The sequence below is a fragment of the Brassica napus genome, chromosome C4 (genome assembly GCF_020379485.1).
Source record: "Brassica napus cultivar Da-Ae chromosome C4, Da-Ae, whole genome shotgun sequence".
Classification (NCBI taxonomy): Eukaryota; Viridiplantae; Streptophyta; class Magnoliopsida; order Brassicales; family Brassicaceae; genus Brassica; species Brassica napus.
This window is the reverse complement of record NC_063447.1, coordinates 36,796,079-36,823,255: the sequence shown is the minus strand read 5'-3', so window position 1 is coordinate 36,823,255 and position 27,177 is coordinate 36,796,079. Positions and strand designations below refer to the sequence as shown.

Genomic DNA, 27,177 nt, shown 5'->3' with positions numbered 1-27,177 from the left:
GTACCAAATTTTTTGGTCCAAAAGATTCTGGATAAAGCCTCTTGCAGGCTTGCAGCCCCCTAGGATCTGATCCCTGATATCTACAAACTCTTGGAGAACTTCAAAAACTAATATCAATTCAATAAAACATCTAGTTTTATTTTATTGACTGAATAGTTCTAAACAAATGTTCTTCATTTACTGATTTTTTATTTTTGATTCTTTCAAAATCAATCTCAACTCCTTGTTTGAGAAGTAGAAAGAAAAATACTTAATTAGGTAAATATTAGAGAAAAAGACAAAAATAGCATTAAATCAAGTTTATGTTCACAAACTAGCACTCAAGGTCAAAAGTCACAAAAATAGCATTTAATGTTTTATCAAAAATCACAAACTTAAGGTTTAGAGTTAAAGGGTGGGGTTTAGGATTTAGGGTTTATGGTTTAGGGTTTAGAGTTTAGGGTTTAGGGTTTAGATTTTCGGGTTTAGGGTTTAGGGTTTAGAGTTTAGGGTTTATGGTTTAGGGTTTAGGGTTTAGAGTTGAGAAATGAGGTTTTGGGGATAAGATTTCAAATTTTGAAAAATAAAAAAATTAAAATTTTCAAAGGATAAACTTAGAAATGTGCTATTTTGGTCATTTTAGTTTTTGAGTGCTATTTTTGTGATATAAACTTAGAAATGTGCTATTTTGGAGATTTGCCCTAAATATTATCCAAAAATAGGTAAAGATTACCGACTGCTGAATCATCTCTTCCGAGTCCTCTTACGTATCTTCTTAAGATCATACCTAAATTCAGCAATGACGAACATTTCTCCCCCCACATTTGAAAATGATTTCTTAATCACATATGATCTCATTTACTAATAGTGTTGTTAACCACTACCACCATATGTTACACGATCAATATTGTACTCCATTACGACTATATGTCTATAATCACTCACGAGAAAGAAAAAATAAGAAGGAAGATACACACTTATAAGCATAATCATATAGCTCCAACTATAGCAGTAATAATCACATGTAATTAATTAGGGGTCAATTATGCTTAATACTGTACCCACCATCCAAATTGATGACATTATACGATCATTATCCTCTATTTCTAGAATGATCTCTATAGCCTTCTTTTCAAGGAAAGAAGGATTTTCACATAATTATGTGGTTAGGGAGTACTAAGACGAATTCAAGTTTTAGTTAATGAGTTTTAAGTGGCTGTGGCTAGCTTATTGGTGATCATTGCCGAGAGAAAAGTTGTGAATCTTTAGTGGATGTGCTACCAGAGCCAAATACACGATTCTGTTATAAAAGCAAAGGAAAATTCTATCTTAATTTATAACATAGAGGTTCCTTATGTAGGAGATTACACCGTCATAGATAAATGAAAAGATTACAAATCTATTCACTTGGTTATGAGCCATCCACAATCTGGTTCATAACACTCCCCCTTGGATGCTATAACCATTTAGAGCTTGTAATGTGCTTTAATGTTGCCTTATTAAAACCTTACCAGAAAAACCCAATTGAGACAAAACCATGGTGAAGAAAAAAGAGTACAACACATATTATTTCCCCTGATTTGGACATTACTGAAGGTCCCTTGGACCTCTCCAGTTTTCTGCAATCCGTGGATGATGAAGATCTTGGGCAGAATATGCTTCGTCCTCGAACATGATAGTTGGTTCTTCTTTACCATCGGCCATGCCACAATCTGATCGAACATATTGAGTCATTGACTTCAAATACACACACACGAAATCTTGGATGATGTTGCTGTGATATGCGTGTACCACCATGTGTAAAACATAGCATGTATGAAAACAAATCAACAAAACGAAATAACCCCTCTTTGGGCTGGTTAGTATAAAATAAACCAAAATCAAAGGCTTCTTCATCGTCCTTCTTATGGACCAATCAGATCAGTGTCTAAAACAAAACTTTTGCATCGTCCATCTCAGGACTAAATGGACTTCTTTATCGTCCACATTTAGACTGAATGGATCAGTGTCCAAAACAAGTGATCTCACGCCCATGTACTAGATAATGGGTGAGACTGGTCCATATTAAATCTCTTGAGTACCCTTTTCTGTATATACTATTTGATGCACAAGGATTTCATTGTTAATGTATTCAAGCTGTAATCCCAAACAAAACTTTGTTTTCCAAGATCTTTCATCTCAAACTCTTTCTTGAGATATTCAACTGTTTGAGAAATTGTATCCAGAGGTTCCTAGGATATTCAGATCATATACTTTGATGATTATCAATATTGTTCTCGAGAACTTGCTGTACTTTCAGCTCAATACCCTCTAGTACTTTCATTATCCAGTGGACCATATAAATATGCAGTCACTACATCAACTTGCTGCAAGTCTAATTTTCTCTCTTATATAGCCAGACTTATGAGAAATCTAAAAGTAGTTGCATCCACCACATGGGAGTATGTCTCCTCATAATCTATTACTGGTCTTTGTGAGAATCCTTGTGCAACATCAGCTTTATATCTCACGATTTCTATTCCTCACAAGACCCATTTATATCCACTGGTTTTAACATCATATGGCGTCTTAATCATATGACCAAATACGCCTTTCTTCTTTAAACTATTTAACCCCACGTTTCCATTCAATCCAATCTGTTCTACGAGTGCGCACTCTTATATTGACGTGGGTTCATGATCCTCGCTTATATTCATAAATTCAAGTGTTACCTTGTATGCAAATAAATCATCTTATGTCGACATTCCTTATTGGTTCCATTATGTTCCAGACATGATATAATCGATTGAGATTCATTATTATCAGGACCTTTAATACTTTGCAGCTTGGCGTCCCAAGCTACATTGTTTGGTACCTGTACCTTAGAGCCGGCCGGCCTAATCTCCATGTATGGGATGGTTTCCTTAGTAACCTCGGATTTGGATTTTGATTATCATTCTCTGCACATTTCTTTTGTTTCCGAGGATTCTTATCTTTTGGAACCTATTTGGTCTACCACGTTTCATAAGTTGTCTAGACTCTGAAGCAACTTGACTGTGTCTCTTCATGGACATCAAATTCGTTGGTGCTTTACAAGTTGGTTTATATATGACTTAGTCATTCTTTTTCGGGTCAGCAAATGTGTCTGGCATTTGATTAGCTAGCTTTGTGAATGTATAATCTTTGAACGTCTATTTCACATTCTTTAGTCCGAGGATCTTGCCAAGACATTGATGGTTGATTCCATTCTATTTCTTTTACTAGCTTTTTTTTTTTTTCTCCTCCTGGTCTTAAAATAATCTGTGTACATGGCCTCAAATATAATCACCCATAGTTGGCTCAAAGTACTTTATTATTGTGGGAGAATCATATCCAACATATATCCTCATCCTCCTTTTGAGGTCCCACCTTAGTTCTCTGTGGTGGAGCAATTAGTACATAGACAGCACATCCAAATGTTTTATGATGGGGTATGTCTGGCTCTTGACCCGTTAATAATTGTGATAGGGGATATCTATGCTCACTAAATGGTCTGATGCGTATTAACTTAGGTGCATGTAAATTTCGTGTGTCCCAAGCTGTGAATGAGAGTTTTGACCTCATAAGTTATGGTCCATCAATCAGCTATTTGCGTTTTAAAAGATTTCGGCCAAGCCGTTCTTGGTATGGACATGTATCACAAAAATTGTTCACACTTACCCCCATGGACATACCATAATCATTTAAACGCTTGGGACATGTATTCACCAGTATTATCTAGACATATAGTCTTTATTTATGAAAAAGGGGCTCGTAGCCGTTTTACTGGTGATGGCCTAATGAGTTTCTCTTGTGTACATGCTACACACGTGAGATTCTTTGGGATAACTCTTCTTATCTTTTAATGTGTGCCTTTTGAATATCAATTTTTGCATCATGTTTGGACCATGATGGCCAATCCGGTCGTGCCATAAAGTGTATATTTTCGCAGGCTTTTAGTCTCTATCATACTGATCTATGCATAGTCTAGGTCAGTAAGAATGCATGTGTAGTCTTTAGGACTTATTATGGCCTCGGGCGATTTTATACATATAATCTGAAGGAACTCTTTGTTTCATTCGCCCATCGTTTCAATATGGAAACCATTCATTCTTATATCTTTAAAACTCAATAGGCTGCTCTTGCTTTTAGAGCTAGGTGAATATAAGACATCACTGATTTCTAGATGCATACCCTTAGGCAATAATATATTAGCCTAGCCATAGTCTTCTTTCAAACTGGCGATACCTGCTTTAGTACTTATATTGGCGTTTTTCAGTGTACTCATATAGAAAAATCATTCATTCATTTAATCAAAGCAGACAATGTAATAGAAATAAATTCAAGGAGATAAAAATCAGAGAAAGCATACAAGCAAAGCAATCACACAAGTTTGATGTCAAAATCAGATTATCAATTTGATTCTTTTAGGCAATCCTAAGTCTCATATTCCATAAGATCATCTTGATCATGTTCGAAATTATTTTCACCATCTTTATAGACCAAGTGAGTTTCAAGATTCTTCCCTTTTAGACTCTCTTTGATAGAGGTCACAAAAATGCTTGGGAGTCCTTCATATCTTAGCCCAATAGTTCCTCATTCCACATCTATGGCACACTGATTTGGTCGAGCTTTGTGGTTTCAGGGATATACCACGGCCACTGCCTTGACCATGGTTCAAATTGGGTTGATACCCACGGCCTCTGCCATAGTGATTCCCATGGCCAAATGTGTTATAGTGGCCATGGCCACGTCCTTTCCACCCTCCACGGCCATGACCGTGTGGTCTATCATTCTGGACGTGGTTATCTTTTTTTTTTCTGCATGCGGCCTTATTGGTATCAGGTAATGGGGTTAATCTAGGAGGTCTCAATTCATTGTTTCTCATCAGTAATCCATTATTTTTCTCAGCTAGCAATAGACTCATCCACAGACTTATAGTTCTGGATTCTGGGATTCCTCCAATCAAATAGGGTCTTTGGTAATAACACTGTTATTTGTTGATCATATCTCGATTTTTAACTCTGTCCAAAGGTCTAGAGGATTCTCTATTGTCAGATACTGATCTTTGAGACTCTTAATAAGATGATAGCTAATAATTAATATTGTCATGTATCAATCTTTCTCATTGGCATTATTGTCTTCTATGATACATTCACCAAGTCTTTTTTGACTTTAGGATAATCTTTGTATCTAATGCCCACCGTAAATAATTATCTCCAGAAAGATTTAGGGCAGCAAAATCCAGGTTAATTTTCGACATCTCAAATCATATATCACTCAATATTTAGGTATAATTTTCATGCGGCCTTACTCTTAAAAACAATCAATTCGGATTTCAATCTTATGAGGACAATGAGACTATCAATCTTAAAGGCATTTAATCAATCAGTCAATTTATAGCAAGTCTCAGCAATACTATTTCTATGTGCTCATAATATTATGGTTTATCAAGACTAGCAAAAATGAATTCAATTAATCATGCAATTAGGGTTTAACAATCAATGGATTTTAGCAAGACTAGTAAAAATATTTATTAATCACTCAATCAGTTTCAAGGCTAATTTTAGCAATACTAGAATATAGATTTCAAGCATGAATTTCAATGAATCAGTTTCAAGGTTGATTTTAGCAATACTAGAATATAAATTTCAAGCATGAATTTCAATGAATCATTTTCAAGGCTGATTGGTATTTAGCATAAACCATGTGTAAATAATTTATCTAGTATCCGAATTTATCAAACCTCAAAAACATATAATCAGATCAATCAATTTAATCGAACTTAGCATACAATCTTAAACCTCAAGACATTAGATTTTATCATGAATCTATCAACCTAGCATATGGATTCTCAATTCTCAAAGACATCCAAATCAGATCAATATAACCTATCATACGGATTATTTAGGGTTTCTATTTAAAACAGATCATTACAAAACTATCAATCCTAGTAGATGATATTAAACCTCAAGAATCATGCAATCAGATCATTCGGATTTTAAACAAGTAAACCTCAATCAATCTACAACCTATCGGATTATATAAGCAAAGCAAGCTAGCAACCTATCGGATTCAATCAATGTTTAAACCGACCAGCCTGTTAAACAATTTTAAATCAGATGAACAATTAACCAAGCATGATGAGAAAATAAATCTATCCATTTAACGGTCAAACAATTCTAGCAACATAGCATCAGATTCAATCAGATTTAAAACCTCAATGATCAAAACCGAAAAAAGTTTTGATTTCAAAATATTCGATTAGGGTTTTAAAAATGTGATTTGATAATTATACTATAATTAATTCTGATACTTATATTATTTAGGGTTTATAGATATAGGGTTAGGGTCTATCGAATTTTAACTTGTAAAAACCGATTTGGGGTTTTAATCATGTTGTAGGATTTGCGACTGAATAACTACTGATATTGCAGTCGGTAAATAAATGTTTTCTTGTAGTGTTTTAATCATGTATGAACATGATTTAGGGTTTGGAGTATCGAACTTTTAGAGCTTCGATTTACTCAATTAGGATTTTTGATATATTACTCTATGATTTTGATTCATAAAGATTAAGGTTTTAGGGTTTCATTCTTTATCAATCAATCCATGTTCGATTATGGGTTCTTAGGTTTTGAATTACCTTTTAACCTTTGATGATTGTTGAATCGGACTACCAAAGGAGTTGAGCCGCGAGCTGGACACGAACGGGACGCGAGCTGGAATGGATCGAGTCGCTTCTATCGGGTCGTGGACGTCCTTTGTTGCTTGATCGGGAACGTCTTGATCGTCGGACGCGAGCTGTCTGATGCTGTTGCGAACTAGGAAGAGGTCGCGTGCTGGAGCTGCTCTCGGGTCTCGAACGTCTGAGCTAGGATCAGGAACGCCTTGGGCTGAAGCTGATCGGGGACGCGAGCTGGAACAGATGCGGGAACAAAAGACGCGATCGGGGTTTAGGGTTCGTCGGATGGTCGGTTAGGGTTTTAGGGTTTTTCGAATTGGGTATTAGCTTAGGGATTTAGAGTTTTGTGATGATAACGTGTTATAAAAGTAATGGAAAATTTTATCTTTATTCATAACATAGAGGTTCCTTATATAGGAGATTACGCCGTCATAGATAAATGAAAAGATTACAAATCATAATCTCTTGGTTATGAGCCATCCACAATCTGGTTCATAACAGATTCACATATCTTGCATATTTAATTGAGAATTCCAATTATAATTAAAAACAATTAATGTTTGGATTAAGAGTCAACTCTTATCATGTATGATGAACTAATGGAAATCTGAGGCTATGCTTGAGGAAAGTGGATTACCTTTTCCCATAGTGCTACGACCACCACTGACTGATTATCATTATCTAGCCATGACTAAGCAATTAAAAAGACAAATTAAATTTTAAAAAAAATCTAAATGGAGTCAGCAAGATTTTTAAAATTGAATCTGAATCGGAATTTTTTGGTCCTACGTTAGACGAGCCTGATCGTGGATTATTATGGGTCTGATTGGTAATAGCTATAGCTTTAAAATTTTTGCTTTAGAAAAAAATCTGTAAACTTTTCGTCGTGGTTTTAGATTTTATTGCTGTAGAATTTCATGGAAAGCACTAAAAAATTGCTTTGGATATTTGGCTCTGCAGAGCAATTGTACAGCCGTAGGTTATTTCAAAAGCTGTGGTTTCAGAAAAAAAATTTAAAGTTTGATTGCTCTGAATTTGGTGCTTTAGAAATAAATAGGGCTGTGAACAGTACCTACAGCAACTACCAATCACACCCTATATTTACATCTTTTATTCAAATTGAAATAAATTTGAAATATATTTTGTGTGCAAATTACTTTTTTGTTTTTTATTTTGACACATTTAGCTTTGTATATAGACTTGTATATTATATGTTTCATTTTCAGTATAATCAAAAGAAATATAAACATTGAACAAATTAACCTTTTTGTCTCAAACCGTTGTCTTTCATCTGGGGAAACAAAAGAATAACCTTATACATAATCAGACTTCGATCTCGTCTGCATCAGTCCTTTGTGGTATTGACAAAGAGTTGAGGAACATTATATCAGCTAGGAGACACAGTAGGCACTTTCATTCACTCATGGCACTATGGCTGAGATAAAGTTCATCATCGTAGGTTGTAGTTTTTGTGATCCATCTTGTTTTTTTTTTTTTTGCTAAGATGATTCAAACATAAGATCTTCCTTATGAAATTTTCTTGTCATTATATGATATTTACATTTTACCAAAAAAAAAAATTAACCTTTTTATCCGAATACTTCTTCTTCTAGCAAACTCACTGTTTCTTTTTCTTTTTCTAATATATGTTCATAAATAGAATCTACAAAATATGATAGAACCGAACAAGTGAATCAATTACTCAATGCTTCGTTTTGGGTGACTCTTATCGCAAACTAATTATCGCGTCTCCCATTTTTCATAATCGTCTTGGGATGCAACTGGATTGATGATTTTTTGAATGGAATGATGTGGAATGACTTATTCTATTAATTTCAAAAAATATTTCATCATTTAACAATTTCACAACAAAAAATATATATAAAGAAAATCATTCCATAAATTTTTTTGTTATGAATGAATGGAATGAGTTCCATTCCATTTTTGTTGTATTTCATTTCTACCATTCCATTTATATTTAATTTCATCAATTCCTAAATATTTTACAAGTTTCAGCCTTAATGATCTTTTATGCTACATTTAATTAAGGGAAATTTACTAAAATGACTCAAATTAATTGTGTTATTACTAGAATGACTCATATTTTTCAAAAATTATTAGAATATTTTTTGGTCGAAATTGTCCTTATCCATAGTTATAACAAAAAAAAAATATTACCAAAGTACCCTTACCATTTGGTCGTCGGCAGATTTATTTTCAAAAAAAATAAATCTGTTTATAAAATCTGTTTAGAAAAATAAATCTATCGTTAAAGTGGTGTCAGACTTACTTAGAAATGTCAGATTTATTGCCACGATAGAGTTAATTGTACGATTTGAATAGAAAACAGATTTTTAAGAATATGTCTGGCGAATGAAGTGGCATATTTGTTACAAATGATCGATTTTTGTGGTCAACTTATTTTCTTATGTACCGACTTATTTTCTTATGTACGACTTGTTTTTTTATGACAGATTTATATATCCGACTTAAAATGGTTGGTAGATTTTTAATTTTACGTGGTGGTAGACTTTTTGACAGAAATCTTGGTTTGTATAAACCAAACATAATTTAATGTTAAATTAAATCCGGTTTATCTTAATTTCGAATCTGGTTTATTTTTAGTGTTATTCAGATCAGAATTAGGTCTAATTTTTTTTGTTATTGTCGTCATCTCTTTCATCCCTCTTTTCTTTTATTATCAAGTTGGCTTCCTTTGTAACCATCATCATTTCAAATGGCTTCCGTTGTTGCGGAGTTTTAGAGAGTTGAAGTCTCGGTATACATTTCTACGGTAAAACTCGCCTGTCCTTTTGTGGTGTCTGAACTTCGACAATGACCTTTGAATGTCCAGATATTAAAAGTAACTACTGCACTAACTCTTGTCACAGTCGCATGAATGGGTATAATTCTTTGTAGGATTATTTGATTGATGATTACTCCCATATATTCTGCACCATCTGACCCAAATAGCAAATGTCAATGCTCACTATCACAATTCGATTGATGGTGACTACTTCATCATGTCCTTGCATATCTTTATTGAGTACTCACACTGATTTTAATCTCTTAAATTGCTCCGTTATATCAAGTTGGAATGAAAATTATTGTATTAAAAGAGGAGAAAACAACTCCATCATGATCAAACTTTATTAGTAAAAGTAAAGTCAAAACCCTAAGTACATGAAGTTTGTCCCAACTCATAAGTAATAGATAAGACTTTTTACAGCTTGTGGAGTTCATCTTTGAACTTGGCCTTTATTTTCTCCCTCTTTATCTTGAGAGCAGCTGTGCTAGTCCCGACTCTGATGTCCACGGCTCCGGCAATAACTTTATCTTTGCTGGAATTTCAATCTTTTCTACCTTTGTCGCCTTGGTAAGAGATTGTTGAACCTTGTTTACTGCATCACCGTTCTCGCATAGCTCAGAGAAGTCGCTGTATTTAACTCCTGCTTGCTCTGCCCCATTTCTCTAATGCTCCGTATGATGCTACAACAAGAGCTACACAGTAGCTGTTTATTGGGTCTGTGTGTACCATAATGTTGTTAACGTAATTACTTGAAACAAAGCTGCCTCTGCTCAACTACCTTGTAAACATCATCGGTTTTTGCTTGATTGTTGAAGTAACCTGCTGTTACACTGTTATCACCAACCACAATCTCCCCTCGAGGCATTGGTTTGTCTGAAACATCCATGTAATTCACGTAACAAAAACAAACTAACACACCAACCACATTGAGTGAGTAAATTAAAGCATCCTCTCCTAAGGAAGCATAGATAGTAACGCCAATTATGTTCTGTCTGAAACATCCCTATAATTCACAAACAAAAGCAAATCAATTTCATCAGTTAAGTAACGCACAAAACTCAATCAATTACCTGAAAGCGATAAACCACTCATCTCTAGAAGTAAGTTCTTTACATCAAATAGTGAAAAAAAAACACAATATGACTCATAACCAAACTCTATAAACACGAGGTACAGAAACACAATACTACAGGAAAATGGATGAGAAAATTGGGAAATTTAGGGTTTTTTGAAATCTAACACTCATTTAAACAATAAATGATGATAAAAACTTAGAGTTGCATTGATTTAGGACTTACAGGTTCAATTTTCTTATATTGAAAGGTGGATTTTGACAAAAGTGAAATCGGATTTAGGGTTCTTTTTGTATGACAGACGACGGCGAGTTGAGGTGGAGATGACGAAACGGAAGGAGCCTGTCCCAGAGGAGAGCTCACCGGAGACGGAAGTGAAGAGAACCCTCCTTCGTCTTCGACGTTTCTTTCGTCTGAGAGGATAACGAGAGATTGAGAATTATTTTAGGGGAAAAAGAAAATAATTATCTAATATGAAAAGAAATTTCAAAAAAAAAAAGGTTAATATGAAAAGGAAGGATGGGGTTTTAGTACTTTCATTAGTCACGTGAGTTAGTCTAGTAATTGCAAAAGTTTATGAGTTATTCTAGTCATTTCAAATATAATGTGACTCATTATAAGTAATTTCTCTTTAATCAATCATTAGTGTTTTGCAAGAACTAAACTGGGCATGGTAAGCTAACTTATCAAATTGTGAGTGTTAAAATATCAAACTATCTGGATTTCATGTCCTTTTTATCACCACCACATACAATAAATCTGATTCTGCATTTATGCTCTAGGGATAAAACCACCAATAATATTACCCGGCGAAGGGAAACCCAAAATACGTATATTTCATGCATGCTTCCACAAGTAGCCTTGTTAAGGTCTCTATCAAGATTCGTTTCTATTTTGCCAAACGAAAAATAAGTAGCACATGATGAACGTGCTTGATTTTTTCTTTTTGGAATTTATAATTTACCTTAGAGATTCTGTTGTTCTTTCAGTGTCAGGCTGTTTTCATGCCCACTTTGTGATCAAATACACTTAAAACTCTTCTCTCTTGTTCTTTGTTTGAAAATGATTTTTGGGACAATATGATATCTGATTGAAAAGACATCTAAACTTCTTCCACTAAGCTGTTAAGATGTTTTGTGTTAGAGTACTTCCATTCATAGATTTTTAAATAATATCTAACAATGAATAATTTATAAGAGATAATGAATTCTAATAAATTTTAAAATCTATTCTATTAAAACTCCTGTATGACTAATTGATATTAATTGGGTCCAACTTAAATTTTTTACGTTTTTGTATAACTTCATCAATTTATAATAAAGCGATGTAACCAGTAACCACCCTTCATTTATATCACGTATTCTCCCTTAATAATCGGCTGCGCCTTCCTTTTGCTTAATAATCAGTTGGGTTTTTATTTTTTAAACGAAATTTAAATGTAACCACTACACAATGAGGATTGTAACCACCACATCATATCACCTAAAATTTGGGAGCCACCATTTAAAATAAAGTTATTGTTTAATTAAAAAAATTATTCTATTAAAACACAAGTATGACCAATTGATATATGTTGAGTCTAATAATTGTTTTTCTATGTTATGAAATCTAAAAAAAATAAAACATAATACTTTTAAACTGAATTGAAATTAAAACTGTATTTCCATAACTACCATCTATTGGTCAAAACATGTATTTTGTAACCTCTTTTCCATAATTATCGATGGCCACACCACTTCTTTCTAATATTTATATTCGGCAACTGTTATATAAATAATTTTGGGTTTATATCAAAACTAAGTTTGCTTACTTTCTTTCTTTCAACAGGATTCTATCAAAATTTTATTTTGTGTGTTATTGGATAATCTAAACCTTTTTCTTTTTAGAATTTTAACCTTTTATTTTATTAATAGAACACATTATTTATATAATTATGTATACAGTTACATTATTGACATATCTTTCTATAATTGTATGCTAATTATTTCTTATAATCTCGGTTAAAAAGTACAAAATTTAATTTTTATATCACAGACACTTTATATTTGTTAAGAAATACAAAATAAAAACACTTATTGTAGTTTCATTTTTTCACCTTTAATATTATGAAAGAAGATATATACTATTTTCACCGACTATTAAAATATAATATTTAGTAATAATAAAATTTGGTATATTTAATTATTTTAACTAATTATAACTTACATCTCACCTAAAAATTAGAATTTATTCAACTAGACATTAATTTATTCAAATTTTAAATATTTTACATAGACATTAAGTTTATCAATTAACAAAGAACAAGATGTTAAAATAGGGTTTAACGGTTTTAATAGAAATAAACATTCATATAAACTCATTTAATTTAACGGGACCGAAATAGGTTATTCGATCAAAATTTATTAAATGTTATCTATTCTATTAAAACAACAATATGACCAATCAATAAAAGTAGGATCCAACTATTTTTTTTATTTAAAGAGTTATTATCTATTAAGTAAATAATATAACTGTAACCCACTAACCCCATATTTTTTTTTGTAAACGAACCCACTAATTCTATATTTTAGAATTAGTTTTGTGTTTTAAAGGTAACGTGGTTACATTGGATCACAATTTATAAAACCCATTTTATTTTGTTAAATAGGATTACAAAGAGAAACACAATTAAAAAGAAAAGTATAAATATGATTATAAAGAAAAATATAAATATGAAAATTAAATTTTTTTTTAAAAAATGTAAAACAAAAAATATACCCGCCCTTTTTAAGGGCGGATCAGAATCTAGTACTTATTAAAATCCTAAATACCACTAGTCTTTCACTCAGTATTTTTTGAATAAAATTTTCATTCTATGACAATTATTTTAATATAATAACTTTTTGTTTGAAATAATTTTAAGGTTTTTATTATTGAATGTGCTATTATGCATTGACGAAATAATAGAAATCAAATGGGACATAAGAAACACATGTTATATAAGTTATAACCAAAATGAAAAGTATTTGGTTGAAGTAGTCACGATATCTCATCATCCCCTTACAAATTCTACAGGTCAAAACCACTCGACCTACTTTGGAATTAGTTACTAAACTAAAACCTTAATGTTATATAACCTAAATGAAAAATGTTTGGCTGAAGTAGTCATGATTATCATCATCACCTCAAATTCTACAGGTCGAACCACTCGACCTACTTTGGTAGTTACTAAACTAAAACCATAAGAGCAGGCGCAGTGGAGGCACGAGGAAGAGATTCTCACCCATTTAATAATGAAATAAAGAGAAAAAATAAGGGTATAAATGGTGACTAAGGAACGATGAGGAATAATGCATTCCTTAATGTTCTTAAAAAAAATCACAATTCACAAGGAATAGTTTTTCCTTCTCATTCCCTACCATTCCTTTTTTGTAGAGAACCAAAGAACAAAATTATTACTTGTTAAATTTGAGATAGAACAATTATTCTTTTTCATTCCTGCAATTTTTATTTCTCTATGTTCTTTTCTTATTCGTTCTTTTTGTTCTTAGAATGATCAACAGTCGGACCCTAAGAGAGAGGATAAAAAAAAGAGGAGAAAAATGCAGAAGCGATTGTTCTTCAAGAAACGTACAAAAATATATGAGAGACTTTTCTCTTACATGTCATCTTTCTATTGGTCTAATAATTTTTGAATTTAACATTTAATTATGAAAATTAATTATAATGATATTATATGTGGAAGGTACTCTTAAGAGAGTGTCAATGCTGATACCCTAAGAGCATGTTTATTGGGATAACCGCTAAGTGGATTCTTAGTCAATAGGGTTCTTAAAAAAATATTATGATTGAAAATAAAAGGAAGAACATGAAAGAAACAAAACAAGACACAAGAAAGTAAGACACAACAAAACAAGACACAACATTGTGAAAAATCTAATTCTAAAACAATCCCGAAGGGTAGCAAGAACACAAACATACATAATAATCAAGAACAAGACACAACAAATCTGACAGAGACAAAACAAGAATACAAACACATATAAAAAACCCCTATGCAATAGAGAACAACGAGATAAGAAGAAGCAAAAACTCACAGAAAATTGGGGTTTAGATCTCAACACTTTGATTTTTACACCTTTCCCATCAGGTCCAACAGAGATTAGATCATCCTTGCATGAGACAGAACCTCCTAGTGATTGAGGATTTCTATCTCCTTGTTTGCTCCATCTTCTGAGATTTTGATTTTCTCCACTTGACAACCAACTGCCTCCAGCACCTGCATTGGGTTTGAACAATCTTCAAATCAAGTTCAGTCTGAATCTGAAAATGAATGATATACAACAAAATTACCATTGCTGCACGGTGGGACTGATGGTGTCGAGTCTTCTCTGATCTCAAGTTCCCTCACTCGTTTCTGCGCATTGAACAAGGACAACAAGAGCTGGACAAGAGAAACAAGACAAGATCCAATGCATGAACAGTGAGACTAACCTTTAGTTTATCAATCTTTTCCAAAGCTTTTTCAAGTTTCTCACACAATAAGAAGTTTCTACACGGGTTGCAAAACCACCTGTTGAGTATTGGTTTTAATACCTCTGATTTTAATAAGCAAGTGTTTGTTCGTTGATATTTCTTGAAGAGCCTCCCACCTCTTTACTTTGTCCTCGGCAAGTTGCTTCATACATTGACGCACCTGAGAAGAAACACGACAAAAAGATCTTCTTTCATATTTCTAATAATCAAATGGTCTAGTGTGTAAGCTTGGTTTGAATCAATCAACAGAACCAACACCTTGCACTACCACCACAAGGCTAGACCTAACAACTTGGTTTGTATCATCGTATGTAATGTTCAACTCGTCACTAATGTATGTAGGGCTGAATCAGTTAACAAAGTACCTGATAGGAGACTTCAACATTCACCTTCTTCTGCTCCTCCAGAGCTTCATGCTCCAACGAATCATCATCATCTATGTCTTTGAAACGTAAAGTCCATTGCAACTGACTGACGCGGTAACCATTGTTCCGATTCCCTAAAATCTTTGTCCTTGCTTTCTCTAGCCTCTTCACTGCACGTCTCATCTCTGAGCTTTCCAAAGAGGCAAAAACAGGGAAGCCCAGAACAGAGAACCGTAGAAGCACCATCACATCCTCTAACGTTACAGTTGCTTCACCCCAAGGAATGACGAGTGATTTGGTCTCAGGACACCAATTCTCAGCTAGGGCTTGAATCAGAGACGGGTCTTCACGGATTTTGAAAGTCAATGCCTTGATAGCTTCAAAGATCCCAGCTTTTCTCCAGGTGGGTTCGTGCAAAGCTTCCATCTTTCGCATCTAGGATCTGAACTTACGATTTGGACACAGAAACCCATTGGCGAAACTCCTCAAAGACGGAACCTTTACGTCTGATGAAGAAACAGAGACACGTTGACGACGACGACGAGGAAGCTCGGCTACAAGATCATCAATGGAGAAACAAAGAGAGAAAGAAAAGAAGAAACGCGACGGAAGCAATCCTCTAGCCAATTGCTTTGCCACACGTGCACAAGAGACGTCGCTTGCCATGCTTAATTAAAATACGCCTCTTCTCTTTTTTTTTATTTTTTTTTTTTTTTTTAAATTGTAATTAGGTTAAGAACCCTACTTAAGAGTCTCCAATAAACCTGCTCTAAGTGGTGGTTTTTAACCACAGTTTCTCAAGAAACAAATAGCAGTAAAATAAATAAAAGTAAGAGAGAGAGTGAGAATAATGAGAATCGATAGTTTGCAGATAAACTTTAAGAGCATTTAGAGCATGATCAAGTCTCTAAGGCTGAAACCGGAATGACATTTTTTGGAATAAAATTATTTGGAATGAGATCATTCCATGGGATTCCATAAATTAGTTACCAGTTATCATGAAACCTTTTTAAACACAATTCCACCTATTCCAGTTTTGGAGTGAAACAAAAAAATAAATCATTTGTAAAAGTTATTCCTTTTATTCATGATTCAAAACTCCCGTGAATGAATGGAATGCGTGGAATCTCTATTCCATTTCTAATATCATTTTTTATTCCATTTTTAACATCATTCCAGATTTTTCTATTCCATAAAAAATCATTCCTTTTATTCCTATTATTCCTTTTAAGAATAACCAGTTACACCTTAAGAATAAAAATAATAAAATGATAAAAGAGGAGAGAGGAAAAAAACAGAGATAATTTATTGGGAATAAACGTGAACAAAACTTAAAGAGACTCTTTGCTTACGTGTCTGTCTCCCACTGATTCAGTTTTTAAACTTTTAAATTTAACCAACAAAATTAAGTATATTGATATTATATAAGACAAGAGACTCATGAGGATTTCTTGTTGTTAGAGCACTCTTAGAGCATGATTATCCTAAAGCCTCTTATTGAGTCTCTTAATATTTTTGAGATTAAAAGACACAACCAAGAGACACCTACAATCAGTACCTCCAATGCAAGTCTTTTATTTTTGGGATTTTTAAAAACACTGTAAACATCAACAAAACTCTAGACATTAGAGAGATAAGCTATGCAGACACATTACCTTCATACCCTTCTAGAGATTTTTTTTAAGCCCTACTGCTACTGCAAAGTTAATGCAAGAGATGATGACATCAACATTGAACCTTCACTCCCTTCCAACTAAAGGAAGCATCAAGTGCACGAGAGGCCAAGGCTTCAATCCCTGAACCTTCACTCTGAGAAGAAAAAAAAAGTTATCACGTCAACCACAGGTAAAGGTTATGTTCTACATGAGCCTTTATTGAAAGCTCTACTCACAGGTTGGAGTTCAGTTGAAAATAAACCTTCAAAGTTCTTCATATTTGGAGATATCAATCTACAAAAACATGAAAAGTGGAAAATCATTTAACAACAATAGTGCATGATGTCATGAATGATACTATCTGAAAATTTACAAAAGAAAAACTATATTCTTCACCACCTTGAACTCAAACAGAATGCAAAACATGTATTCCAATAAACAACGTAGTACCATGATAGTATTACACGCAGCTGCAGACTTCGCCGTCGCGGTTTCTCCTTCTGGATGAGCCAACATATGCATTGCTGTTGGAGCAATCATGATTGGAGCTGAGATAGGGTAACCCAATATGCTTGTAGACGTATCTATTTTGCTCACATCAACAAGAACTCTAGGCCTAAACCTGAACATCAAAGCACACAGATAGTCACTAGGTGTTGTTATAGTTGTCACCCACTAAACCAAAAAAAAAGGATAACTGATATTACATGATTCTAGTGAAAGCTTCCACGTTTTCCTTGAGAGTGTGCTCATCCTCTGCTCCACCGCTGTAGAATTCATAGTACATCTTAGGGAGAACCAGCTTCGCCAGCTCTTGAAACTCATTCATGTTAACTATCTGATCCATAGCTATCTAAGACAACTATCATATAAAAGAAAAGATACTGAGAGTCAAATAACAGTAAGCTTGCTACTTAATCAAGACTAAAAGGAACTATCAATCTTGAAAGAGGCCTCATTATCATGAAACCTAAGGACAATGAAACCCCAGAATCCAGAATCAATATAAATTAAAATTAGACGAATTGGGATGATGCAGAGTGCAAAAGTGATTACCTTTAACAGGATCACCATCGATACAATCCAACCCGCTTTCACTACCAGAAGCTCTCTCCTCCTAAGCTTCACCTCATCTCTCCTCCGAAGCTTGTCGTCTCCTCCGCAGCTTCATCTCGTCTCTTCGTGCCGTCTTCGGATTGGAGGTTCCAACCGGGAGAGAATTTCCACGAGAGAGAGAGAGAGAGGAGAGAGAAACGACGAAGAAGGAACACACTTCTTCTGACCTCTGAAATGCCTACGCGTGTCAACAAGGAACACCTCTTCCTTACCCTAATTAAGACACGGCTCCTCTGTAATTATGTATTTTTCATTTATTTTTAAACCCAAAATACAGTAAGAGACGCCTTAACGCACGGCGATAATGGTGCTTAGGCCTGGAACGAATCGGGTATCCGGGCAATTTTAAGATATCCGGATCCGGATCCTTATCCGGCGGATCCATAATTTTACTATCCTTATCCGGATCCGGGGTTCGCGGATATCCGGATGTCGGATATCCTTATAAAAATTATAATATCCGGCGGATATCCGGATCCGGATTTGGATCCTTAAAATAAATAAAAAATAATATTAATATATATAAAATATTAACAATAATTTAAAAATAAAAATATATAATGTTTTTAATTATTTATATGTATAATTGTACAAAATTTACATAAAATTTATATATACTATTAGAAAAATGAAAATATATTAAATAAAATTAGTTTTTATATATAGATATTACTATTTTTGAAATAGTTATTAATAAAATTTACGGATCCGGATATCCGGACTAAAAAAATCAAGATATCCGGATCCGGATTCGGCTTTGACGGATCCAACATTTTACTATCCGGATCCGGATTCGGCCTCTCCGGATATCCGGATTTTCGGATCGAATCCGAATCGGATCACGGATCGAATCCGGATCTCGGATAAAAGTTCCAGGCCTAATGGTGCTCTTAGTAAGGGTTTCTTAAAGCAATTCTAGTAAATATAAAAATGAAATAAATAGAATAGTGAAGAGAGAGATGTGAAATAGGAAGAGCCGGTCTGTTCTTTGAGGTACTCTATCGAAAAGACTGAGAATCTTTTGTTTACATGTCACTTTCTAATTGCTTTAATTTTTTATTTTATTTTAAATTTATTTAGATAATAATTTGTTAATAAAAATAATTATATTTAATTTGGATATGTGCCTTAAAAGTATCTCACCACTAATGATGATCTTAAAGAGATGATTTTTACACTTGTTCATTTTTTAGTGGTTGAACATTACTTTTAAAAATTAAATTTAACCATGCAACTAAATCACATTAGTTTATTAATATAAAATAGCTAAGAGATTGGATTTGAGAAACTTACCCATTAAGTACTAGTTTTCGCAAACAATTTTTAATCCATTAATATAATATTTTGAGTATATCTATTAAAATATTAGAATTGCAAATGAACTATCATCTAGAAAGGAAATAAACAATTTTTAATCCCTTACATCTGTTTTCTATAAATTAATATCAGCCATATTAGGGCGTAGGCACCAGTGGTCTAGTGGTAGAATAGTACTCTGCCACGGTACAGACCCATTTCCGACTGGTGCTTTTATTTTCTTTCAAATTTTTTGGATTTAGTTGATATTTGAGATTGTAGGCCTTTTCTTCGGAGTTGGGAGACCCAATAGACGGTTGGATCCATTTAGGTCACTCTCTCCCTTCCCGATCTCTCGAGAATTTAGTTATACTCGTAACTTCCCTCCCTAGGTCACAGATAGTAATGCTTGTGATCAAATAAACTCGTCCACGTTTTCGCAACAACAGCGACAAGGTCGCCTTCGTAGTCCACGCTACTTTCGTCGTCTCCGGTTACAAACTCGTCGCAATCGGACGTCATGCGTTGGCTGAAGACGCTCTAGCTTCCTCTCCTACTCGAGGTTAGTGTACGTTTTGTTTTCGATGTTATTTTAAGGGTTTAGGATTCTGATATGATCGAGTTTGTGGAATCTAGACGAGGTTGGGATCGAGGGATGAAACGATTCCGACGAGTACGCGTTTGTTTACGTGAGTCCGAGGAAAGTTCTGGTTAAGTGTTTAGCCATAGGTTGCTAAGGGTGGAACGTATCCTACTACTCATCTTGAGATAAAGTGTGTAATACGTCTCTCTTTTATCTCTTTTGTTTGTGCTGTATGGTGTTTATTTTCTATGTGTAATTTTGATGTACTGATATTTTTCAGAGTTAAGAGGTATGCTGCTAAGTCTAGAGCGGAGGGTGATTATTACGATGCACAGTTCAACAATCTTGACAGATTAGTCACTAAGTTGCAGAATCAGATTCTGAATAAGCTTGATTAAGGACTTAAACATGTTGCTTATACGACCCGGACCAGGTTATCCCCTTAGTTACAAAGAGTTTTATTGCTCATATGATGTTCTTAGATGGCTAGGAACGAACATGAGTTAAGTTGTAGTGTACTAGTGTTTAAGTAAACATAGATTTGTTCGGATGAATTTGACTTTTACTCTGATCTTATGTTTTAAACACACGGGGATAATGTGAAGAGCCTATATGTATGTCGATTTTGCATTGGTTCATATAATTCTCATCGTGGAACTTTCATTATTTGCGGCCATTTTAGTAGTTTGACTAGAAGGATAATGATTTATGGTTCCTCTAGTGTATTCTAAGGCCTTCATCTTTATCATTCGTTGCTTGCTTGTAGTTCGAAGAGAAACAGAGAGCCTGAGCCTGTACATTACGCTCGAAGGCCTTTTCCAATTAGGACCTCAGTTTCATCAACCCTCAGGTAAAAACAACGACCACTTACTACTTCTTACTTTGATTCACTGTGTGGTGAAAGTTTTTTTTTTCTGTAAGTATATTAGAAAATGAAAGCTTATAGCTTATTGATGTTACTTGTTAGGATGGTAGTGGTAGATCGCCCAGATTACAGCAATCTTATCCCTGGCCCGCCTGGTGGAAGTTTCCCGGTGGTCAGGGATGGTTTTGGCGGTGGAAGCATGCTTGTAAGACCAGATGATCTTCGCATGTTCCTCAGAGTTGTTGATCAGATTCAACCTGGCTTCATGGGATCTCCACAACCGTAAAAATCTTTTACACAAATGCAGACACGTACACAGTTGAAAACAAGAAAAGCTCTCATTTGTTACTGACTAATTAGCCATGGATTCTTTTGGTTTTATCAGGATTGTGCCAACCTCCTGGTGCTCGTTATGATCCTTTTTGAGCCTGGCCGATTCCGAAGGTGATTAGTCCTTTTTTTACTGGATAAGTAAACTCAACATTCAAAATATGTTATCTGACGCTTCTTGATATCAATCTTGATAGGCAATCTCCAAGGAGGCGAGGGAATATTCATCCTGATATTGGGCATTTTCCCCGCGGTTTAGGTTCAGATTATATATAGGTCAAGAGTAAAGCCATCTTCAAAAGAAACAGAAGAAGTCGTGGTCATGGTATAACTTCTTCTCTCTGTGTTAGAGTCTAGTGATAGCTACGTGCTAACAATAGAATTTTTATTTTGCTTTCCTTTTTGTCAGGAATTTCTTTCTTTGGTTTATATTCCACAGCTGATTGTGTTTTTATACTTTGATATATAAATATTAAAATAAAGTTTTGGCTTTTGGATTCCGTTTGGTTAAGAGTCTGAATTGGTTGCATCATCTCTTTGCTTCTACTATTTTGCTTCTGGTTATAAGATTATATATTGGTGAATACGAATCTGCAAGCTTTGATCCCTGCAGGCTCAAGTTTCTTTTAACTTCTAATCAAACATGAAGCGACCTTTGATAGGTGATGGGTCTAATCAAGCATGTGTTTTCTTTTCGTTAAGAAAACGTAGGCTGAAATCATTTCATATATTATTGATATAGTTATTAATTACAACCACACTGATACATATAATACATTATCATTATTCATATAATTAATATACGATACATGGGGATAGGCTTTTAGGATGTAGTAGTGAACTCCAAAGCTTCATCGTAAAGCCCATGAATTTGCATCCCCAACACTTCATGGAAGTGTGTATGCTATAAGGAAAACGCACAAAAACATGTAATATTAGTAGTAATTAATAATATTGTACATATAGTTTTGTACGTCACGTAACAAATTATGCATGAAACATTAAATTAAGGCTATATTTGAATATAAAGCATAATAATTTACATATATATATGTTAACACTCACCTCCGCACTTGTAACCGACGGGGCGGTTAGCGAAATTGCAGCGTTTGGGGATAGTCAGGGCAACCTCCGGCTGCACGCCTGAGGCTTTAGCCGTGTCTGAGAGAAGGACGGCGCAGAGACATTTAGGATTCTGAGAGAATCTTTTAATCTGAGCACAGCAACCGCCCGGTACGGCAGCGTTAGCGTCCTGAGCCGCGCCTACACATGGGGCCAGCTTCATCGCCTCATTGTCAGGAGTTGATCTACCGCACTCTCCTGCTCCGTCTACGACGGTTCCGACAAGGAGAATAAGGCCAAGAACGCAGAGAAATTTCATAGAAGATGCCATTATGTTTTATGGGGGAAGATTTGGTAAAATATTGAGATTCTGTTTTGTGTTGATATTGTCTGTGTGTTGCCACTGGTTCTTGAATGTGTGAAATTATATAGCAGAGAATTTTGTGTTTAGGTTCAAGGCACTGAAGGTAGTGGAGTAAGCACTTGAGTGAGAAAGAGGTAGTGTTCTTACCAACAACAGAAGTTTCCAGGTGTTGATGTATGAGAGATCACTGAACAAACATTCTAATACTTATTTTATTTCTTAATTTTGATTATCAAATCGAATGGTGGATTTGTGGTTGTGTCATCGCCGACCTTGTAACTTTTGAGTAATATTAGTGGTACATTATTGTAACGAGCTTTTTTTTCTTTTCGAAGTTTTGCACAAGTTGTGGTATTCTAGAGCTTGTTTAGATCAAGCATTAAGCTAGCACATTAAAGATTTTGACCCGACATTCTTTTGAGTATCCTCAGAGCATGATTATCCGGTGAACCCCTTTTTGGGTTTCTAATTTTTTTTTTTTTATCTGATTTTAAAAAAAAAAATCGCACCAATTGCGGGCTGTCACGTGTTGGTGGGACCCGCAAACAGTGCACAAAACCCATCTGAAGCGGTTTTCAACTCACGTCTTCTGTCACCGTTTTTAAAATATTGGTGGAGCCCACACACACCTTTTTGCCTAAGAAACCGTTTTATATACTGCAATAATGCTGCTCTCAGGTCCAGCTCGACTCCCAAATCTCTACCAAATGGCCATCTCACTATGGTGGAAAATAAACTACATTACTAACTCACAAATTTTAAACTCTGAAATAAACTATACTATTAACTCCTATATTTTGATCAGGTCAAGCCGTCCAGAAAGAAAAGAAGAAAAAGACTCCAGATCTTCCGATCTCCTTCTGTGATTGGCGATGTTCTTCAACGCCGCTATGTGAGAAAGAATTTTCTCTTTCTGTTTAGTTTAATCTAGGTTTTATATGGTTTATGGTGGTTTGGGTGAGAGTTTTTTCTCTCGTGAGTTCATATCTCTCACCGATTTCGACGAACAAGATCTATAAAATCGTCGTTGTTTGGAAACTATTTTAGATTTAGGTTGTGGTGCTTTTGTTTCTTTTCGGTTGCTTGCAGTTATGGTCAAAAAAAATTCTCCTTGTTTTAGTTTTTTTGGATTCGTCGGTGTGAGGTGTATTTGCTGTGGAGGTATCTACTAGACTTCTCTTTTATCCACCATGGATTGGGCGAGTGTTTTGAGACGAAGCAGTGAGTTTGATTTGCAGGTTTTATCTTGCGAGGAAGTAACCAGTTTTAGTTCTGTAGATTGCTTTTCTGCCTAACGAATATCCGGGTGTAAGACCTGTAAATTTTCACCGGTATTTTTCCCTTTAGAATTGCAAGTTTTTGTGTCTTTGAACCTAGGTGTTTGGTTTTGACTTGGTTCTGTCTCGACTCCGGTTTACAACAGTCTCTGGTGTTGATGTACGTTTATCCTCCTACATGCTTGTTCCGATGTTGTGTCTGTTTTGGTTTGGTGGTGTACTCTTTAGGGTTGAGTTTACCTAAATTATTGGTTCTTTAGTCATTTTCGGTCTCATATTTTTAACGATTGTTTGGGTGTTATGATCAGTCCATCAGTTATAACTTTATTATACGTGGTTCTCTAATGTTTATTTCTCGTATTATTTTACTTCATTTTTATTGTTTCATTCTTTTAGACTATTGTTTCCGAAAATATTACTATTTTCTATTGGTTTTTGTAATTTATGATGTATTTTATTATGAAAAATTTAATAAAATTTTGAGTTAAAAAAAGTAAACTCCTGTATTTTAAGAAAAAGACCAGTAATTCATGTATATCTTTTTGGTCGCATCGTGTATATATTCAAAGAATAACAATAATTAATATACTATTTGTTTTCTATCCTTAAAAATATTCTAATATTTCTTTTCATAGTCAATGGCCGATGAAAAGGAACCGACCCATCCATGTGATTTCTGTCACGCAAACTTATTTAAAACCCTTTTGGGTATAACAAACTATTCAAATAACCCCACCACACATTGATCCCTAAATCACATGGAGTCATTCTAGCCGAAAACAACGAAAATAATGGAAATAATTTGCAGGAAAACATAGAATTAGTCCAAAAACTCTGTTTTTAAGGTGTGAACAACTGTGTAATAATATATTGATACGAATACGAATTCAAATACAAATACGAGCAAGAAAAGGGTCTTTTATTCTTTAATTAAAAGCATACGCAGCGATGATTGTTTTGGTAAAAACATAATGAGATAGACATTATTATTTAGTGAGAGTCGTTATCCTTGACAACGGTGACAGGGCAAGGAGCGTGCTGAATCACGAAGCTGCTCACACTTCCCATTATTATCCTGTTTGGGCAGCAATTACACTTATAAATAAGTTCATTTCGTGTTTCAAAAAAAAAAAAAAAAAAAAAAGGTTCATTTCACACTTAATAAAAATACTGACTAAAAGTTAAATTCGAAAAGAACAAAGAAAGGGTACATGTAACCAGATGATAAATGCTGCCCTTAAAAATCCAGGAATAAACGACAGGTGTGTTATAAACAAAATGTGTAACCAGCAAACCATACCATAGATTAATTCTTAAAAAGTCTATTATTTTACTTTTTCTTAACTATGAGATAAAGACGAAAAAAATTCAAAGGTAAACTTAAATGAGATGGGTTTTAGATTTGTAAAAACGGACTCAAAGCCAGTGGTATTTGACATTGTCGTTTAGCTATAACGATAATTTCAATGATGGATCTACTCAATCGCCCTACTATACTATCTGCCAGGTTCTAACTTCGTATACAATGATATTAAACCTAAGCAATATAATCACATTTCGGCTAGAAGATTTCAAATCGCATATATAAATTTGAATTTATTTTTAATAAAAGAAAACCTTCGAAGGGCACTGAGTCCTCTGCTTCCCATGACAATAGAATCAAGTTTGAGATCTTCAACAGCATCGACCAGCGCCTCTCTTGCATCTCCCCAATATAATTTCGTCACTACATGCACCTATTTCCATTTTTATCATAACCAAACCACTTATTAATATAAGTCGCAAAAAATGTATTTTGATTATGATCAAGAAGTATATTTATAAAAATAAACAAACCTCTTTCTGCCTTGAACCAGTGTCAAGCATGTCAAGAACTGGGATATCAATCTTGACACCATATTTCTCCATGATCTCCGGTTCCCTAAACTCCATCAACGGTATAAGAGCTGCAACACCAAATTAAAACCGAACTTAACCGACATTTCAATCGCAAAGTTTCCCTAAACCGAAAGGACTAAAAAGAGAGAAAGAGACTTACGAGAACCGGATTCGAGCCAGGCAGAGTTATGAGAATCAACTTCGGAGGTTGGTAACGTGTGGATGATGTAAAGTGTGTCTCCTTTATCAGCTAAGTTCTCAAACGCCCATTTCAGTGCATTCTTGCTGCTCTCCGAGAAGTCCATCGCGATTCCGATCTTCCTGTCTTTAGGCATCTTTCTTGATTTTCTTGATCAAACTTGAGATTAGTGTTTTTTTTTGTAAGAGGAGATAAAATGGTGAAGCGTGGTAGCTTCGAATATTATATAGGACCTGACAAAGGGACAGAGATGAATACATCTAAAGAGTCCGGGCCCGACTCGTTTCAACGCAGCGGTTGCGGTTACGGATGCGGGAGTTTACGGATGTGGATGGTTGCGGTTTCAAGCGTTACTAAGCGTTTTGTATGACTGGTATAACGTTTAAAAATTGTTGCATTTGCAGAATATTTGTGACTGGTTGATTATAAGATATTGTAGCGATTTAATAATAAATGATCAATATTAACATATTATAACATTATAAAAATATTAAAACATACTATTGTAATAAAATATAATAATTATCAATATAATATGATTAATAAAAATATTATGTTTATTTGTAAACAAATTAAACTAGTTGAAAGTTATAATTTTAATAAAATTTGTTTTGAAGATTTATATTAAAAAAATTTAAAAAAATATTTTATTTCGTTTTATAAATGTGTATATCTTTATATATATGTGTATAAAAATGTTTAAAAATTCTAATAAATAGTTAATTTAAAGTTTTTATAAAACAAATTATGATATTGTTTGTGAATTTTAATTAATATATAAAATATGTATATATTTTTATTTATAATATTTCCATTTAAAATTTTTAATTTTAAAATAATTTTGAAAATAATTTTATATTATTTTTCCATCCGCAACCGCCCACAACCGCAAACGCTAGCTGCAACCAGCTTTTGATTTTAAGAGTTTCAGAGTGATTTATAGTGATTTGTAGTAGTTTGTATGATTGTTTCGAAACGCTATCGAAACGCTATTAACTGCTACCAACCACAAAAGTCGCGTTTGCGGGTAGTATCGGAAAAACTAGTGATGCCCTATCGTATAGTAGTATGCAAAGTATGATATTTTTTCTAATGATTAAATTTATTTAAAAAATTGCTAATAATTTAG

The 27,177-nt window shown here is 34.1% G+C and overlaps 3 protein-coding genes and 1 pseudogene across 8 annotated transcripts; 1 reads left to right on the top strand and 3 right to left on the bottom strand.

The window, feature by feature from the left end:
• Window positions 1–9,748: 9,748 nt before the first annotated feature.
• On the bottom strand, window positions 9,749–18,441 carry LOC106380595. Of its 6 annotated transcripts, XM_048754913.1 has the most exons (11): window positions 18,135–18,425; window positions 17,786–17,940; window positions 17,529–17,700; window positions 17,315–17,372; window positions 15,424–17,232; window positions 15,175–15,218; window positions 15,017–15,095; window positions 14,876–14,939; window positions 10,769–14,801; window positions 10,249–10,473; window positions 9,749–10,162 (listed from the first exon to the last, which is right to left on the bottom strand). In XM_048754913.1, exons 5-9 carry the CDS (start codon window positions 15,856–15,858, stop codon window positions 14,365–14,367), a joined length of 1,059 nt encoding a protein of 352 aa, XP_048610870.1. In that variant the 5' UTR covers window positions 15,859–17,232; window positions 17,315–17,372; window positions 17,529–17,700; window positions 17,786–17,940; window positions 18,135–18,425; the 3' UTR covers window positions 9,749–10,162; window positions 10,249–10,473; window positions 10,769–14,364. The 6 variants fall into 6 exon arrangements, 4 of the variants coding, with proteins under 4 accessions (XP_048610870.1, XP_048610871.1, XP_048610869.1 ...); XM_048754914.1 differs by having other exon boundaries at window positions 9,749–10,473; window positions 17,786–18,048; window positions 18,135–18,431; XM_048754912.1 differs by having other exon boundaries at window positions 9,749–10,473; window positions 17,478–17,700; window positions 18,135–18,428.
• Window positions 18,442–18,498: 57 nt separating this feature from the next.
• LOC111213825 lies at window positions 18,499–21,768 on the top strand (annotated as a pseudogene).
• Window positions 21,769–21,976: 208 nt separating this feature from the next.
• Window positions 21,977–22,751, bottom strand: LOC111213827 (putative lipid-transfer protein DIR1). Its single transcript, XM_022715662.2, has 2 exons — window positions 22,334–22,751; window positions 21,977–22,172 (listed from the first exon to the last, which is right to left on the bottom strand). The coding sequence occupies exons 1-2, from the start codon at window positions 22,659–22,661 to the stop codon at window positions 22,156–22,158; spliced, it is 345 nt and encodes a 114-aa protein (XP_022571383.1). The 5' UTR covers window positions 22,662–22,751; the 3' UTR covers window positions 21,977–22,155.
• A 2,068-nt stretch (window positions 22,752–24,819) lies between these two features.
• On the bottom strand, window positions 24,820–26,265 carry LOC111213826 (universal stress protein PHOS34-like). The gene is made up of 4 exons (XM_022715661.2): window positions 26,010–26,265; window positions 25,808–25,917; window positions 25,589–25,707; window positions 24,820–25,046 (listed from the first exon to the last, which is right to left on the bottom strand). Exons 1-4 carry the CDS (start codon window positions 26,182–26,184, stop codon window positions 24,962–24,964), a joined length of 489 nt encoding a protein of 162 aa, XP_022571382.1. The 5' UTR covers window positions 26,185–26,265; the 3' UTR covers window positions 24,820–24,961.
• Window positions 26,266–27,177: the final 912 nt, after the last annotated feature.

Coding starts and splice junctions, on each gene's coding strand:
- LOC111213826 (XM_022715661.2), bottom strand. CDS start 26,184: ATGCCTAAAGACAGGAAGATCGGAATCGCGATGGACTTCTCGGAGAGC. Junction 25,918..26,009: donor CTGGCTCGAATCCGGTTCTC/GTAAGTCTCTTT, acceptor TTGGTGTTGCAG/CTCTTATACCGTTGATGGAG. Junction 25,708..25,807: donor CTGGTTCAAGGCAGAAAGAG/GTTTGTTTATTT, acceptor AAATGGAAATAG/GTGCATGTAGTGACGAAATT.
- LOC111213827 (XM_022715662.2), bottom strand. CDS start 22,661: ATGGCATCTTCTATGAAATTTCTCTGCGTTCTTGGCCTTATTCTCCTT.
- LOC106380595 (XM_048754914.1), bottom strand. CDS start 15,858: ATGCGAAAGATGGAAGCTTTGCACGAACCCACCTGGAGAAAAGCTGGG. Junction 15,219..15,423: donor ATGTTGAAGTCTCCTATCAG/GTACTTTGTTAA, acceptor GTTTCTTCTCAG/GTGCGTCAATGTATGAAGCA. Junction 14,802..14,875: donor AGTCCCACCGTGCAGCAATG/GTAATTTTGTTG, acceptor AACCCAATGCAG/GTGCTGGAGGCAGTTGGTTG.